Here is a 16933-nt window from a genome sequence, read left to right as displayed (position 1 = left end):
ACAGCATACACAGCATCAAACATCAACAGACGTTTATTACAAAGGCAACCCCACCGAGGCTAGCCCCCAAATCCTTCCGACGGAAGGTGACCTCATTCTCTCTAGGGGTGAGAGTATTGCTGCTCACGTTGTTGGCTGTCTCACCTTGCGTTCGGCCAGAATATGTTTCAGAATCAACACGTCGTTGTTTCTACTAGTCTGTCGTTTATTCCGTGGCCGAATTGGTCATCGGCGCTCGACTGGCAATCGAGAGATGCGTAGTTCAAATTCCGCCAATGTCAGACTTTTTCGATGGCTGTCATATTTCGATTGTTTCCGACGGGGCACTTATTCTCGCCGCGTATCCGTCTATATATGCCTGCATGGAGACAGGTGAAACAAGATTAGCCTTGTCAACCTTGGCTTGTAAATGAAGTGTCAGGATGAAGGAAGGAGAGAACCCTTCTGTATTTTCACGGAAACAGAAGGCACAAATCTTTGCCTCCACTTGGCGTTTCGGCGTGTGTCTGATTCCCGCTGGGAAAAGAAGGATAAGAAGAAACATTGGTACGAACCCATCTCTCATCTCTTTTATCTCTTTCTCCTGGCAACCGCTCATGGAGTTCGAGGGATATTTGACGTCACGCTCTCCTCAGATTCTCCCGCAATGCTTTCGCGACAGCGGACTTGCTCCATTGGCTATCGTGTCGTGCGGGCGGCCCAGCGAGCTCGTAATCGTCAAAAACATGCCCATTCGTGCACCGTACTCACAAAATACTAGTGACACCATAATTTTATACGTACGATTTACACCTTGTTCGGACCCTTTCTTGCAATTGACAAATTTCGCTTCCGTTGTCCTTTAATGTGGCGAGCTCATTATGTTGAAAATTGCATAGATCCTGTAGATATTACATTTGATCATTCATCCCCATTCATCATCTTAAAATAAAGTTGTTGTTGTTGTTGTTGCACATTTGACAGTAATGGAAGCAGGCTAATAGCGATCGAATATATCAAGTAAACGTCACTGTCAATCAGCGTAGAAAGTTTGATTCGCGTAAAGCGGATACAATAGTGAGTTTTAGTGCATCGTACGCTATCGCCTTTGCGTACGTAAGCGATAGCGTTAGTGGCTCTGCGCACGCGCAAACAATAAAGAGGGCTTCGCGCATTGCGCTGAACCATTACGCCATACCTTACGTACGCAAAGGCAATACAGTACGATGTACTAAAATTCGCTATTATTAGACGTTAACGTTGCGTATGGTGATGTCCGTCTAAGCCTGGAAAATGTGTGTCATCCGCGTGTCCATTTCTGTTGTATTTCTCGCGTAGTAACAGCCAGACGTGTGAAGTTTTAATTAGAGGATGGTCGTGGTGGTGGTACTGCTGAAAGGGCTCGTCACAGGGGTGGCAACGTCACGATAACGCTCTGAGGGAATGTGCGTCCTGGGCCGACTTCTAAGTGTGATGGCCTCCTCTTCGCGCGCCCTCATCCAATCCGGTTTTGTTTTCTTTTTGTTTGTTCTTTGTTTTTTTGTTTCTTTGTGTTTTTTTTCCTTACTTTCCTTTTGAGTCTCAGCTTTCGCCGTTTTGTGCGGAGAACACAGGTCACGGAACTAGCAGTAGTTCTGCACATAACAGCTGCCGCTGTAAAAAGGGAGTCTCCCATCAATGGGACCTGCGGCTATTCCTGAAGCTCCACCCGCATTTTGAGGTGTCTGGCCGGTCACCAGTCGAAATGCAGTTTCGTATTATTACAGGCTACGCAAAGTCCCTTATTTACTTTACATTTCGCCCTTATTTACTGGGCACCGCCATGTTGGGGAAACTGGATTGGTTTTGATTGAAACGGATACCCCTAGCGACATACCAAAACAGTGAATTTTGTGCTCTCTCTTATCAACGTCATCTGGATGGAGAGAAGCATGTCGGGAGGACACGGAACTACAGAAATGGTTGCTGGCAGAACTGATTGGCCGGGAGTGCCGCAGAATGACTTCTTCGTTCACAGACGGCTACCGTATGAACCACGCAACGCAACCACGCAACATACGCAGATGGAATCAATAATGGGAAGCGATGTATACACAAATAAATATCGATAATTCCATGAAAAAATTTACGCATCAGTGGCGTTTTCCCTGCTATTTTCCTTGGATCGCGGTCTTCACTGGGCATAACGTCAACGAAACATATCATTTTCGCTTAAAGAATGATGGCACAGCAAAAGTTGAAGCTGATTTCGCAGAGTTACAACAGGAAATATACTCACAGAATGAGATTAATGCCGTTTGTGAAAATTTTTTGTCTCGAAATCTCCGTTTCAAGCTTCGCCGCTTCAAGCTACATACTCCGTCATGGGGAAGTTGTGGTGTCTTGAAAAGCGCTTAAGTTCGATTTACTGGCAGTCTCTTTTTAGGCTCCTCGTAATCGCGAGACTTGCTTTAATACACGGCTCTGGTTCAGCTGTGGTATGTGCGCCGCCACTACGAACAAAATGATTTTTATGCACCAAGTTCAAGGTGCGGACATAACCCCTGTTGCACCCTCCGCACGTCCAACGTCCAAAAGCATCGTATTATGGTATTATGTAACGCATGCTATCGTCAGGACAGCCAGCAGGTGAGGTCAGGTTTGCGCTTTCCCCAAGCCTTCCCCGTACTGCGGTGTGTGTCACGAATATTGCATTGTGAAACCCCTTACGGTAGGCCATGTACCTGTTTCAACAATGATATTGGTTGACCCCAAATAACTAGCCAGGTCCATGTATTCCGCTACGCCAGGTGACTCGCTGGGAGCAGCTCGGAGCCGAGACACCAGAAAGCTGGATCCATAGCGCTCAATTCAGAGCTTGTACGTCCGATAAGGTGGTGGTCCTTTGTTCTCGAACGCAGTTGTCGCCAACTGCGCGGCCCACAGTGCTATGCAATAGAGAATTCTAGTTGTTCGTTTTTGCATCTCCGATACGGTACCCGGTAGCGTAATTCCAAAACACTACCCAGTGCAACAGACCGTGCTTTCTCTACTCTTAGCGGATGACAGGTGATGCTCTGGCAACCTACGTTGGCATGGCATGGCGAGGCTGAGACGCCACTGCCTTTCGAGTGGTTTCAAATATCGTTGGAGAAAAGAAGGAATCTTTCGTCAGCGTACCCTTCCACTTCTGCGGCCGAACTTTCTATAAGCAGTGTTAAATTGCAGATGTTGGCCGCGTGGTGCTTTCCAAGTTGACTGATTGTGTTAAATCAGGACCTGTGATTCACGATGAAAAGAAGGATACTTCTTGGTATGGGGAGAGAGTGGCCAGCCAGTTTTAATGGCTTGGTACTCCTAAGGTAGGATGCAAGCCATGCATTGGCCGTCGACGAAGGCAGTCTTTTCATGTTCATTATTTGGAATGAACTGTGAGAAAAAACGTGTCGTGCGTTCGGCACGCTCAGAGCCAGCAGAGCTGCGAAGACTGGTGGTGCTTGTAGTGTGATGATTTCCATCGAAATGAGATGATAGTGACATTTCGGGAATCGTGAATACATTTCTCAATGTTATAGCCATGAAATGTACATAAGACTGTGATATCATTCAGGCAAACCGCTAGCGTAAATGGGAGGTACATGCATTGCCAAAAAAACAGAATCAGAACGCAAAGGGGATGCTTTCTTTAGTTATGAAAATAATTTCGTATCACACTAAAGGGCACGTATGTGGCAGTTTTAAATTCCAGTTGAGAGTGGTGCACCATATAAAGGTGTCACCTCTGGTCTGTCCGTGAAAAGCGCCGACGTATGTTTCAGTATTGCTCTATAGCAACTAATTGCTGAGTATGTCTCAGGTATAATTATGTGTACGACGCGCCCACTGCTCGTCGCATATTTATGAGTATAGCAAGCTGGAATTCGGTCAGTGAACATGTTCAGTTTTCTACAGATAGCACCCAATCTGTTTGTATTTAAACGGAACAAGGAAAAAAACGCAATCATCTAAGCTTTCTTGTTTTCGGTGTATATAATTTCCGAGGTGTTACGAGATAGAGCAAGGATAAGTGACAAAGAGAAGGATCTTGTTATTTTTATATGTTGTAAGTCAATTCAATCTTGTGCTACTGTAATTTGGTTTGGCCTTCATTTTTACCGTGCTTCGAGAGGTCTCGAAAATTGTAAACACCGAAAACCGGAAGGCGGCTGTTCGTGCTGACGTAACAGCAAAAATATAGTAAATGAAAAGATCATAACAGTTCCTAAGATCTAAGCCAGAAGTTGTGGACCATTGTTCGTCATTTTACGCCACCACTACGTCTCTTGATACGATGTCTCAGCTGATCTCTTGCATGGTTCACACTTCAACATATCGCACACAAGGAAATCGAGCCATGAAATTACAAATTACATGAAATTTTTCCCACTGGGTGCTCCGCTTTATGTTTCTGATGTCATTGATGTAATCGTACGTACTAAATAAAAACGAAACAAAAACAAAACAGACTAAAAAAGTATCGCTGACGAGACACCCAACTGGAAAAGATATCTGCTTTCTTTCCCTCCATCGATATTTGAAACCGGTGGAAATGCAGTAGCGTCTCGGCTGATGATGATGATGATGATGATCCTGGAGGCTATCCCCTTTGTATCGGGTGAACCGCGTAGCGTGTACTACTCGTCCTAGCCATGGTAACGCAGGTTGACAGACGATCAGCTATCGCCCGCTAAAGCTAGACACAGCGTGATCCCAACAGCATCAGTCTCGCGTATTGCGATATCGTTTCGAATTGTCGTACCGTGTACCGTACCGGGACGTTGCAAAGTGGTTTACTAAATCTCACTAATAGGGCGAGACGTATTATTCTCAAACGTCTCGTTTGCTTTGCTTTGCTTATAGCGAAAAGCCACAATGCGAGCAAGGACGTAGCAGAAGTATTCGCTGAATTGTTTAGTATTCGGGTAGATCCGGGACTTAGTACCAGGAGAGAAGTCCATATCATCAGACGTAGAATCACGTTTGGAAGGTCATTAAGGACGAGATCGTTAAAAGCATCCATCGTGATAACGAGGATATCATAACCTAGATCGGCCATTTTATGAACTTTTATTGTCCTGTATAGTATATCTGGATTCTTGGGACGTTTTAGTGAGATTCCCAATACCTCGGCGGCATACAATCCACATTTCCCTGGTGGCATTCGTCGATTCTGTGAAGTTCTACCGAAAATTCTGCGACTGTCTCCCCAATGCTCTAATGCTATAGGGTATCTTCTGGAATTGTTGGACTCTTACATTGATGTAAGCGGAACACGTCCTCATGTTGCAAAGCTCGGCGCTCGCTAGGGAATCTTGCCTTTGGGCGATGTAGTTAAGCCACCGTGATCCGTTCGCTTTGTCTTATTTTACTGCATTTGCTCAGTTCCCTTTTTATCTCGTACATTCGTTCGCTGTTTCTCTTTCTCCCTCTTTCTTGGTTTTCTTCCTTTCCCTTTGGGGAACGAGGCATGCAACGATGGCTTTTGTAGTGTCGACTTTGCTCTTAAGCCTCTTTCATTTGTTTTTTTATTGTTTCACTCTTTCTTTTTCGAAAATTTTCGCGCTAACTAACTGCGTGTCTACATCACATTTCATCCTTTCTTTTTTTATACATTTGTGTTTATCGCCTGACGCCATTTTCGAACTCCACTTTCCTCACCTGTCCGTCAGATACGGACAAGAGGATGGTCAGTATGCATGCTTTATGCGCAGCGACTGGTAGGCGATCCAACACGGAACTCGCATCCCCATGGGGAACTTATCTAACGAGAGCCACGCGGTGAATCGTCTGAACTAACTTTCGGCACTGTACAATCTGATTATATCTGTATGCACATCCATATGTCTATTATTCCTTCCCTATGAGTATTTCAAAAGAATTATAATGTAAGTTGAAGTAAGTACTAGTGTAATGAACAATGTACGCCGTCATTCTCTCTTGCAGCCCACCTAGCACACCACATCTTTGCAATTGAAAACTGTAATTGCCTTAGAATGGAGGATGGTAGAACAAAGGTGTTTTGTCATATAGCGCTCTTGCTCGAAACGATCCAGCGGGCTTTTGTGTGACGAATCTGAGACTCAAACGTGCAAAGCCAAAGGCACCTGTCCCGAAGGTGCTAGAAATTTAATAGAAACGGATTGTACGTTCCCAGAACAAGCCTTTTAGTACCGTTGAGGTGCAAATCCGCGCGCGCCAGGAGTGTTTGTATTTACGATGTTACTGGGAGGAAAGTGTGGTGATATATCTGTGGCTGCCGAGTGCCGATGCACAAATGCGCATTTCTCTGAGCTTCATAACTGGCTCATATATTTTTGTTTCGGTTTCATTTTTCTGTTGTGCACGTTTCATATCCCATCTGGTAGATACAAGTGACGTTGAAGTCCACTGGCATTATGATGGTACGATATAATTTCACAAAAATGACAGTGGGCTTCAGAAATGTGCCGAAATCCTTGCTGAGCCCCTCTCTATAATATGTTGGTGGTGGTGGTGGTGGTGGTAGTGGTGGTGGTACAATGTTCAAAGAGGAAGAGGAGTGAAGTCTACTCAGTCTATGCGGCAAGTTTCACTCCTTTGCGAAAGAGGAGAAGGGGAAGTAAAAGAGAAAGGATAGAGAGAGAAAGAGAAGAGAGAGGGTGAGAAATTGAAAGAAATTAGAAAAGTGGAGAGAAAGAAATTAGTAAGAGGAATGGGAAGAGCGTTCACGATCACGACAGATCCACAGAGGAGGCGAAAGCTAGGAGCGCGTCTCGCGCTTTTCTATGGATGTGACCCTGTGGGTACAAAGCCTCGTCTAGAGAGCTACAGGGAAGTGTTAGGGCTCTAAAACTTGCGGTCAAAGTGTCTTTGGCAGCTTGAGTCTCTGCACAATCCATGATGGTGTGCGCCAGGTCAGCAAAACAGAAACAAACCTCACAGCGTTGCGATGATTGCATTGGAGTCTGTGGAGAAGGGTAGTTTGCTTCCGGTTGAGATCCTTCACGGGGCATGGCCGGGACATGTGCCGCGCTTCCGGATAAGCACTGAGGCGTATTTCTCGGATGTACGCAGAGAACTGTTCCCGATTATGCCGTTGGTACATAGGTGCAGCTTGTGGTAGCTGTTGGCGATCCTGTCAGCTATTTCGTTGCCAGGGATCCCTGCATGTGAAGGAACCGTGCAGGAATCCCTGGCAACGAAACAGCTGACAGGGTCACCAACAGCCACCACAATCTTCCTCCTCAGGTCCCTGAGCTGTTTACAGAAGCGGTATAGTTACTAGTAGTTTCCTGCAAAACTTTTTTTTTGTACGCCGCATCAGAAACACTGAAGCGCACAGATACTAACTAACGTGAACGCCGGTACTTGAAGGGCTTCCCTGCACTGCTCTTCTTTGTTTTCCGTCTTGAGAACGTGCTTTCGAAAGTGTTGAACGATTTCCTATCTTAGGAAACGCAGTGTGCAAGAATCAAGAAGGGATCCGTACCGGGCGATGAACAGCGGTTCAATGGAATCAGGGATGAAGAACTAATGCTCGCCCACGAGCGGTGATGCTGATGACGATCCACGTGCAGGCGTGACAATCTTTAACACTCCCCGCCACAAACAAGCTGACAAAAGACTGTCGGGAACTTCGCGTCTCCCACACCACACGTCTCGTTGAAAGTGTCAATGCTTTGTCCTTTGGACTAGACGAAGGTCGCTCCGTTGACGGGAGAGTCATCAGTGGGTTTCAGACCCTGCGCGCAGAACTCCGTCTAGATCCTCCGTGTCTCCAGGACATTGTCAGGATCGGGCGGTTCCTCCTTGTTGCTGTAGTCTACGACGAGACTATCCAGGTGCTCTTTTAAAGCTAACATGTCTTTGGAGAAATTGTTTAGAACCATCTCGCCATTCGCCGACGTCTGTTAATCCTGTTCTGGGGGTATATGTTTTCCGAATGGGACTAAGCTGTCGCAATGATTTCTCCTTCCGAAATGCTGACTTGGTTCAAGGACCTATCGTCGTCAGCATCCTCCTCAAAACTTCTGATGGGACTGCAGAAAGACGTCTAGGTCATCCAGGAGAAACTTGGTCGATGTAGTCGCATCGCAGTGCTGGACATTACTGCTTCTGTGGACTTCATCCTTATGGGGTGACGAGATCTGTCCAGGTATATCTCTGAACCACTTGTGGGCGGCTCTTCCGAAAATAAGGTGTGCGAATAACTCCTCCTGAGCCCGTCGCAATTTCATGATCGTCTTGGACGAGATTCCTTGAGCTCTCTGGCTTCACTCACTCCAGTCTCTGTTTCAGGCCATGTTGAATTCCCTTTTTCCTGGTTTCAAACACAAGAGAGCCTGCTTCACTCCCTGGACCCTCGGGGAATCCGTCTGGACACTTCTGGAACTTCTCCCACTGACAGAGAAAACTTCCGACCCCCAGAACATCGGTGTAGCTGTGGTGTCTTGCAACGTATTGTAGAGCATTGAGGAACCAGCCAGCCTCACTCCATGCCAAACTTTATTCTTCCGTGTCGTGATGGCCATAACTCTCCGATACCACAGTACCATCATGGCTTGTCGATTCCGATGTAAACCACTCGTCCGAGGGGTTCACCGTGATGAAACGATCACTTTCGTCTTCTGACAGATTTCCGGGGGTTGAGTGAACGTGTCTTTCACTTTTTCTCCACTCCAGTCCTGTCGAGGTTGAAGTCTGTCTGACCTTCGTCGTAGACAGCTCCAAGTTTCGATGGGATACCTTCATTTTTCAGTGAACACGACGCCTTGTCCTCGACTGTAGCGTTGCTCACTGGCTAGTGTGCCTCTCCTGGCTTGCCGGAGAATATTCCTTTTCAGGGCTGCTGGCTTCACAGTCAGATCGCGTCACAACTATCTTGGAGCCCACAATGTCTGCACAGTACCGTACTCTGTACTCGAGCTTTCTTTGTTCCTTCGGAACGGGAGTCGCTGCAGAAACAGTTATAATCACAGGAGGAATTGTCTTGTCTCCAAGGTCAAGCTTGCTCCCAGTATCGAAATCCTTTCGAAAGCAGTCGAGCTATAGACTCGAGGGCTATTTCGGAACAGCGGTCCTCTGTCAGACGTTTTCGACCCAAACATAGGCAGCCGTATCATCCCTGGCCGGTGCACCATCCCAAGCAGCACACAATATTGGGCCCATATTGGCTGGTCATTGGCGATACGTGCGGCGATACGTGGCAATATGGAGCCTGGTTGCACTCCCCATATTGGTCCCATATTGGCAGCCCATAGTGGACCAATATTGGCAGCTTGGCAGCCCATATGGGTCCAATATTGCACCAATATTGGCGTGCTGCTTGGGATATTCCCGCCCTCATGCTTTGTAAAAGTCGCTGAAGAGTATAGCGCTGCTCGGGCTTGGACCATGATGCCGATGTAGGATTGGGTGGCTTCATTCGACTGAGTCAAGCTTGCAACCTTCAGTTCCAAAAAAAAAAAAAAAAAGCAAGCTTCGCTCTCAGCTGGTACGTATTCAGTGGGATAGCAGCCAGTAAAGCCTTGATATCCTTGATGCTGCTCGTAACTGTCGAAAGACAAATGGCACGTATTCTCTCCAGCTGCTGCAAATTTCCATTGCAACGCAGTTCGCCGAAGACCTTCGTACGTAATTCTTGCGTGAACACAGATCTCCCAGGTTTCGGCACCAAATGTGCTAGAATAAAGAAGGGATCCGTAACGGGCGATGAACAACGGTTTAATGGAATCAGGATGAGGAACTAATGCTCGCTCACGAGTGGTGATGGTGATGGTGGTGACGATTCATGTGCAGGGGGTGACAATCTTTAACACGTAGTTTTCTATACATAAGCTCCTTTTTTCCACATGTACGGCATCGAGCGGACAGATACTATGCTGAACGATCACGGACACACAGTGTTGTAACTTTCACAGCAAACAACAAGAACATGCTTCTGGACTGGAGCCACAGATGCAAGGTAATGGAAAGGTGGTGGTGCTAATGGAAGGGCTCGCCGTGTTCGGCCTCACATAGGTGGGCAACGTCACGACTAACGCCCTGGGGGAACGTGCGTCCTGGGCCGACTTCTAAGGGAACTGTGCCGGCATATGTCTGAAAGCACCTGAGGTAAACCCGGGAAAAACACCAGAGCGCGGCCGGCACTGGGGTTCGAACCCGGTACCTCTCAGTCTCGACGTGACATGGTCAGCACGTTAACCACTGAGCCACGCGAACTGGTAATGGAGAGGATGATATCTATCTCCCAAAGCAGGGACGAGGTTTGGCTCGCCTAAGCATTAACCCGAATAAATGGCAAAGCCAAAGGCACTTCAATGCGAAAATACAAAGTACTCTTCTGTACAACGTACGTAAGATGCGCTGTGAAAGCTTCACCAGTTGTGGCGCATGGTGGTGGTGGCGATGATGAGTGGCACCTCGTTGCTGAACTCGAACGCGTTGGACGCGCTACGACTGCAGCGTGTGGTAGCGCATGCTATGCCTTTGGTATACTAAAATCTCGGTATTTAAAATGTGCACTCAAAAGCGTTTGTGCCTTCCCTTAGTGACTTGACGCGCCAGTAAGCCTAAAACAATTTCTCCACGCCCGCAAAGCTTTTTTTTTCTTTTCTTTCTTTTTTCTTTTTTTCTCTAGGGATTAGATTTCCTTTCAAGCCCAATTGCCACTTTCCTCTATCGCACGATCAAGGAATACCAATAAACCCGCGAAGGTGAGGTTTCAGCAATGTCGCCACAGCTGCGGAGAAAATGCAATACATTTTTCTGGGTGTGTTCCCTTGTGCATTGGTGACATATCACACATTTTAGAAAAACAAACTAAGACGTTTTATCTCAGAAATCCCATTCAGTTGAACATAAAAGCAGGATGCAGGCGAGCTGGTGATAATCGTCCTGTTGCTTCTTGCTCGTCGTTGTCTTTCCTAAATCTCAGGGAATGTCATCATCTCCCATTCAGGTGTCACGATGACAGTATTGTTGACCGTTTCGGGAAAGTTTATTACGCTTATCGCATTACTTCGCACCAGACGCTCCACGCGCACAAGACACACAACTAAAGTTCACAAAACGTGCAGTTCGGACGAATACGTCTGTGACCGGTTCGGCCTATGTAAAGGCGTCCTCACACTTAACCGTAACCCGCGAGCGCGTTACGATTTCGCGTGAGGACGCCGTTACACTTCAATGCAGAGTAATACTATGTTTACCAAAACCCAACACTTATCTTATAGTGAAGAGGGGCTGCATGCGGACCGTGCTTCGCTCCACGCAATAATAGGTTGTTCTTTTCTTTTTTTGTCACAATGCAAATGGCAATCCAACTGCCTCATGAGCCGGAAAGGAAAGCACACATGTAGGGATGGTGACGATGATGTGGGACTGCTTTCTACCGTCCGGCAGGCTGCTGCCTCAGTGCATTTGGAGAGGTGATGCAGTGAATGACTAAAGACGTTATACGCATGGTCACGAGACTAGTCTGTGCCAGGAAGACCGCAGAGGCCAAACGCTGGTCTACTGCCGGAGAACGTCGGCAGTGGCGAACAGATTTCTGGCCAAGTCACTGCATAACGCTGCTTGATAAACTCTTGCCTGTAGCTTTCGCGAACCAGGGATCGGTCGCATGGGACGCCGCAGCTTGAACAAAAGTCCGTCGATGTAAATACAAACCCAAGCAGCACAATGTACTGAAAGTCGAGTGCAATAGGGGTGGATGGTATGTGTCTTATCAATGTTCTTTAGTTTCATCAGTCTGCTCAAGGCCTTCCACCTACCCGTCCACCCCTATTGCACTCGACTTTCAGTACATTTTGCTGCTTGAGAAGTGCTGCTTTACTGCCATGTGATACTCGGTTGTTGACTTAAGGGTGGCCGACACCACCTAGATAGAGAAAGCCAGCTTACTCATCGACGTGACGTAACAACTAAGAGTCAGCCAATCAGTATCGTGTTTTCAACGGCGGTAGCGAACCACGAACGATCTTTCAGCGGTCGTAGGAGACTAACCACCGTCGTCTGCGAGTAGTGATTGAACGTCCCCGCGTACTAAATGGGAACTCAATTAACTTTAACTTTAGAACTTAACTTTGAAATAAAGCGCAAAATGGTCTCACTTGTTTCTCAAGACTGATTTTCTGGAAAGCGTGTTGCACTTTTTATCTACAGATTCAGGTCTACAGGTTCCAAGTTAACTGCAATCATTTCCGAGTTCTTGAATTCGCAGAACGGCGATTCGCAGTAGCAGACGAATTCTGACTTTATATGTCCACGTAGCGAAGGAGGGAGAGGAGGCAATAAGCAGGCCTTCTGTGTCTAGGTGGCGTTGGGGTGGCGCATGTAATGCTGCCAGTGGGGCGAACTGCTACAATTTCTACCTCTGACAAAAAGCCTGTGGTAATGGCATGAAAGAGAAATCGTAGCTTTACGTTGCGAAATTGCGATTGTGATTTCGACAATTTCGACTACGCATTGACCTTGCCCACCGGAAGGTTCCGTAACGTGCCCTGATATCTCAGAACACCACACTTCATGTTCACCAATGCGTTCAGTTGTCTCGCGACGCAGGGTCTTTGATCGAATGACATTGAACCTCCGAACGCAACCTCTCTATTTTCCCTTAATTTTTCTTTGTTCTCCGTCTTCTCGCTTTCAGTGCACCCGAGATGGTCTCGTGGACCACAGCTTGTTGACTTCCATGTTGTTTATAGTTTCCCGTTTTAGAGATAGTGACCTGCAGGTAACGTGCTTATGGTGAGCCTAACGGAGAGTTTTATTCATTCTCTCTCAGGTAAAGGAGGATTGGAAATATGTAGCCATGGTTCTGGACCGGCTGTTTCTCTATATATTCACGTTGGCCGTCATCGTAGGCACCTGCGGCATCATCCTGCACGCTCCAACACTCTACGACACGCGGGAGCCCATCGACGTCAGGCTGTCCGAGGTACTCACTGTACTTTACAAGGGAAGACAAGGCGTTGTCTGATACCGGCTGCGACCTAACGCCTGCAAACGAGCTGCTGTTGCTGCTCAGCGAACATATTTTACACTCCAAGTGTTTGCTGTTTGCGGAGAGTTTTGTAGTATTATTCGTTACTCGGCGAGGGAAGAAATAAGGACAAATTGAAAATTGTTGCGGTTCACGAACTGTTGAATATTTCCTTACGTTTGAAGTTACTATATTTAGAAACATTAAAAGTGCATTGTTAGTGCAATCGTTGTGAAACTCATTCGTGTTTGTTCGATAAAATACGCTACATTGAGAAAACTGTCCTCTTTTGCTCGTATTTGTGTGTGACTATGTGTGACCTGAGCTGGTGATCCAAACCCTAACCGTTCAATATCAAAGGCAGTGCACACAGAACATACGAAAGATCTACACACGACAAGCACTTTTGTATGTTGTGTGTGCACTGCCATTTGATATTGAATTATGCCTGACCAATTCGCCCAGCTTTCGATTGTTACCCCCTTACCGTTCAAGTGGGTCATCAACAATACAGGTGAGCTAGGATACGCATTTCGACATATTGCTGGTTTATTTGACAGAGGGTTTCTTCTTTGCACATGGTTGCAGGCAAAACGCCGAGTTAAGTTCGGATACAACACCCAGGAGGCTAGCCGCAGCCTTAAAATTCTGAGATTTTGTTGTGTTGCTCGTTCACTTTGACAGTTACTTACTTGACAGGCAACTTGTGGGTTGTGGGTTGTGGGGAAAGGTAGGAGAAAACCACACAGGTTGATGGCAGGTGAAATAATGATTTATTGGCGTGAGCGCCAGATGGTGCACGCGCGATGGCAGGTAACTTTGTCGTCGCGCACCACAACTACCCCCCCCCCCCCCCCCCGAAAAAAGAAAGCAAGGGAATGATCACCGAGGGTGCTTGAGGATGGGAGGCAGGTGGCGAATAGTGAGGGGCAAAAAGGGTCGACGAGGACCGAAGGGAGGAGCTTGCGAACGGTCAGCCCAGGTGACGGTCTTGGAAGCCGCTGGTGCAGCTGAAGGCGGTGCGGTGACATCATGCAGGGTACAGGAAATGTGAGAGCTCGGCTGGACGAACGCCGGCTTAATGCGGTCAATCGAAAGGACCTCCGGGCGGCCGTTCAAGTTGATGGTGAAAGTCTTGTCACCGCGCTTGACGACCTGATGCGGGGCCAGAAAAAGGAGGTTGGAGGGACCGGCGGATCGAGTAGGTGCGGAGGAAGATGTGCGTGGCACTCGACAAGTCGGGGGAAACATAGGAAGGAGAAGTGGAAACAGCTCGTGTCGGGGTTGCCCGTAAGTGTAAGTCGGCGAAAAGCCTCTGAAGGTGCCGGGCGTATTCTGCAGGGGTCGTGCTGGAGGGTTCCGTTGGGGTGAAGAGATCTGCGGGCAGGCGTAGGGGCGCTCCATAGACAATCTCGGCCGACGAGCAGCCGAGGTCGGGTTTGAGGGCGGCGGGGAATCCCAGAAGGGCGAAAGGGAGGAACTCGCTCCAGCGATTGCGATCGCCGTGGGCTATTAAAGCTTGCTTCAGGTGCCTGTGCAGCCGTTCGACCAGACCGTTGCAGGCAGGATGGTACGCAGCGGTTCGAAGTCGGGCGGTTCCTAGGAACTTTGTGAAGGCCCGGAAAAGGTGACTCTCGAACTGCGGGCCTCGGTCGGTGATGACTTCATCAGGCACTCCGAAGCGCGCTACCCATGTGGCCATGAAGGTAGAAGCCACGGTTTGGGCGGTGGAGTCCTTCATGGGCGTGGCTTCAGGCCACCGTGAAAAACGGACGCATGTCAACTAGCGGTAGCCGTCTGAGTGAGGTAGAGGACCGACGATATCCAGATGGATTTTGGAGAAACGCCGCGAGGGTAGAAGATACTTGCCCAAGGGTGAGGAGGTGTGGCGATGGGTCTTGCTCAGCTGGCAAGGAACGCATGACCGCACCCAGTGGCGGAGATCCTGACGCGCACCAGGCCAGATGTAGCGGTCGATGACTAGCTTGACGGTAGCCCGAACTCCTGGATGGGCGAGGCCGTGGAGTTTGGTGAAGACAGCGCGGCGCAGAGCTAGAGGGATGATAGGGCGCAGGGAAAGGGCTGTAGTGTCAGAGCACCGGGACGCTGGTCCCAGGGAGGACGATGTCGCGCGGCTGCAAAGCTGAAGAGGGAGATGAGCGCAGCCTTTGGATTTCGGGGTCAGCTTCCTCGGCCTTCGCGATGACGTCGACGCTCAGGACAGGAGTGTCCACAAGGGAATGGATGCGGCTGAGAGCGTCTGCTGCGGTATTGCAGGTCCCCTTCATGTGACGTACATCCGTCGAAAATTCCGCGAGGTATGCCAAGTGGCGGATTTCTCGAGGGGAGTAGTTCCGTCCGGCAGATGTGAAGGCGCCAACGAGCGGCTTGTGGTCGGTCCATATTACGAACTCGCGTCCTTCGAGGAAGTGACGGAAGTACCGGACCGCAAAATATGCAGTTAGCAACTCCTTCCCGAACGCACTATAGCGTGACTCCATGGACGACATCTTGCGGGAGAAGAAAGACACCGGCTGGCGCTGCCCGTCGACTTCCTGCTGAAGAACGGCGCCGACTGCCCGGTCTGACGCGTCTACAAAGAGAGAAAGAGGAACGTCGTGCCGTGGGTGAACGAGGAGCGTGGCATTGGCAATGGCGTGCTTGATGGCCAGAAAAGCCGCTTGGTGATTGTCGTTCCAGGGAATTGGTTGGGATGGAGAACGTGGCGCTTTGAGGAGGTTTTCCAGGGGCCGGAGTAGAGACGCACAAGAAGAGACAAACCGGCGATAAAAGTTGACGAACCCCCAAAAACGACGGAGCTGGCGTAGTGACGTAGGAGCGGGGAAGGCCGTGATGACCTTGACTTTTTGTGGAAGTGGGGATATGCCGTCCGCTGACACGCGGTGGCCTAAGAATTCCAAGGATGACTTGCCGAATTCACATTTTTGAACGTTGATCACGACGCCGTGGCTTTCGAGGGGGCCGAACACCTCGTGAAGATGTTAGTAATGCTGCTCTTTCGTTTCGCTGGCGATGAGAAGGTCCTCCATGTATGCGAAGATGAAAGGCAGGCCGCGCAGGATGGAGTCAATGAAGCGTTGGAAGGTTTGTGGCGCGTTTCTCAAGCCAAACGGCATACGCAGAAATTCAAATAAGCCGAAAGGTGTAATGATAGCGGTTTTGTGGATATCCTCTTGGGCCACCGGAATCTGGTGATATGCCTTTGTCAAGTCCACCTTACTGAACCATTTCGTGCCAGCAAGGTTCATGGTGAAGTCCTGAAGATGGGGGGGGGGGGGGGGGGAGCGGTCAGGTTTGGTTGCAAGATTTAAGCCGCGATAATCTCCACATGGGCGCCAGTCCCCGGTCTTCTTAGGCACCATGTGGAGTGGTGAAGTCCAATCACTGGAAGATGGCGAGCGATCCCAATTCGCAACATGTGATCGAATTCGCTACGAGCGATTCTCCATTTCTCGGGGGCGAGTCGACAAGGCTTGAAATGAACCGGTGGGCCCAATGTCTGGATGTAATGAACGACGTCATGACGTACGGGCTTGGTCCAGTCCGGAGGCAGCGATAGAGATGGGAACTCGCTGAGTACTGCCGCGAAGGGAGACTGAAGAGCTGAGAGAGACGACGCAGGGAAGGTGATGCGCGGAGATGTACCAACGCCCAGGACGTGCAGCTTGGTCGTAGAGTCCATTAAAGACTTGCGGGCTACGTCGACCAACAGACCGAAGTGCTGTAGCAGGTCTGCCCCAATGATGGCTTTGTCGATTGCTGCTACCTTGAATATCCAAGGGAAAGGTCGCCGTAATTCGAGGTTCAAAGTGAGCGACCGCTCACCGTAGACTGGTATGCCCGTGTTGTTAACGGCAGTTAGGTGATAAATGGGGCTCCGTAGCTTGTCTGACCGCGTAGCTGGGATGATGCTGGGAGGTCCGGTCGAGCACGAAGAAAAGACTGCCTGGA

At 48.8% G+C, this 16933-nt stretch overlaps 2 protein-coding genes across 2 annotated transcripts in view; one reads left to right on the top strand and one right to left on the bottom strand.

The window, feature by feature from the left end:
• Positions 1–13104, top strand: part of LOC135385688 (acetylcholine receptor subunit alpha-like) — a 341733-nt gene extending 328629 nt beyond the window's left edge. Inside the window, exon 7 of the mRNA XM_064615150.1 lies at positions 12764–13104. Within this exon, the coding sequence (XP_064471220.1) occupies positions 12764–12958 (195 nt within the window). The 3' untranslated portion in view covers positions 12959–13104. The remainder of the gene's footprint in view (positions 1–12763) is intronic.
• A 995-nt stretch (positions 13105–14099) lies between these two features.
• Positions 14100–14702, bottom strand: LOC135384849 (uncharacterized protein K02A2.6-like). The gene has a single exon (XM_064614033.1). It carries the CDS (start codon positions 14700–14702, stop codon positions 14100–14102), a length of 603 nt encoding a protein of 200 aa, XP_064470103.1.
• Positions 14703–16933: the final 2231 nt, after the last annotated feature.

The sequence above is a fragment of the Ornithodoros turicata genome, chromosome 2 (genome assembly GCF_037126465.1).
Source record: "Ornithodoros turicata isolate Travis chromosome 2, ASM3712646v1, whole genome shotgun sequence".
Taxonomy (NCBI): Eukaryota; Metazoa; Arthropoda; class Arachnida; order Ixodida; family Argasidae; genus Ornithodoros; species Ornithodoros turicata.
The sequence above is the reverse complement of the archived record's forward strand: the minus strand, read 5'-3'. Positions and strand labels throughout refer to the sequence as shown.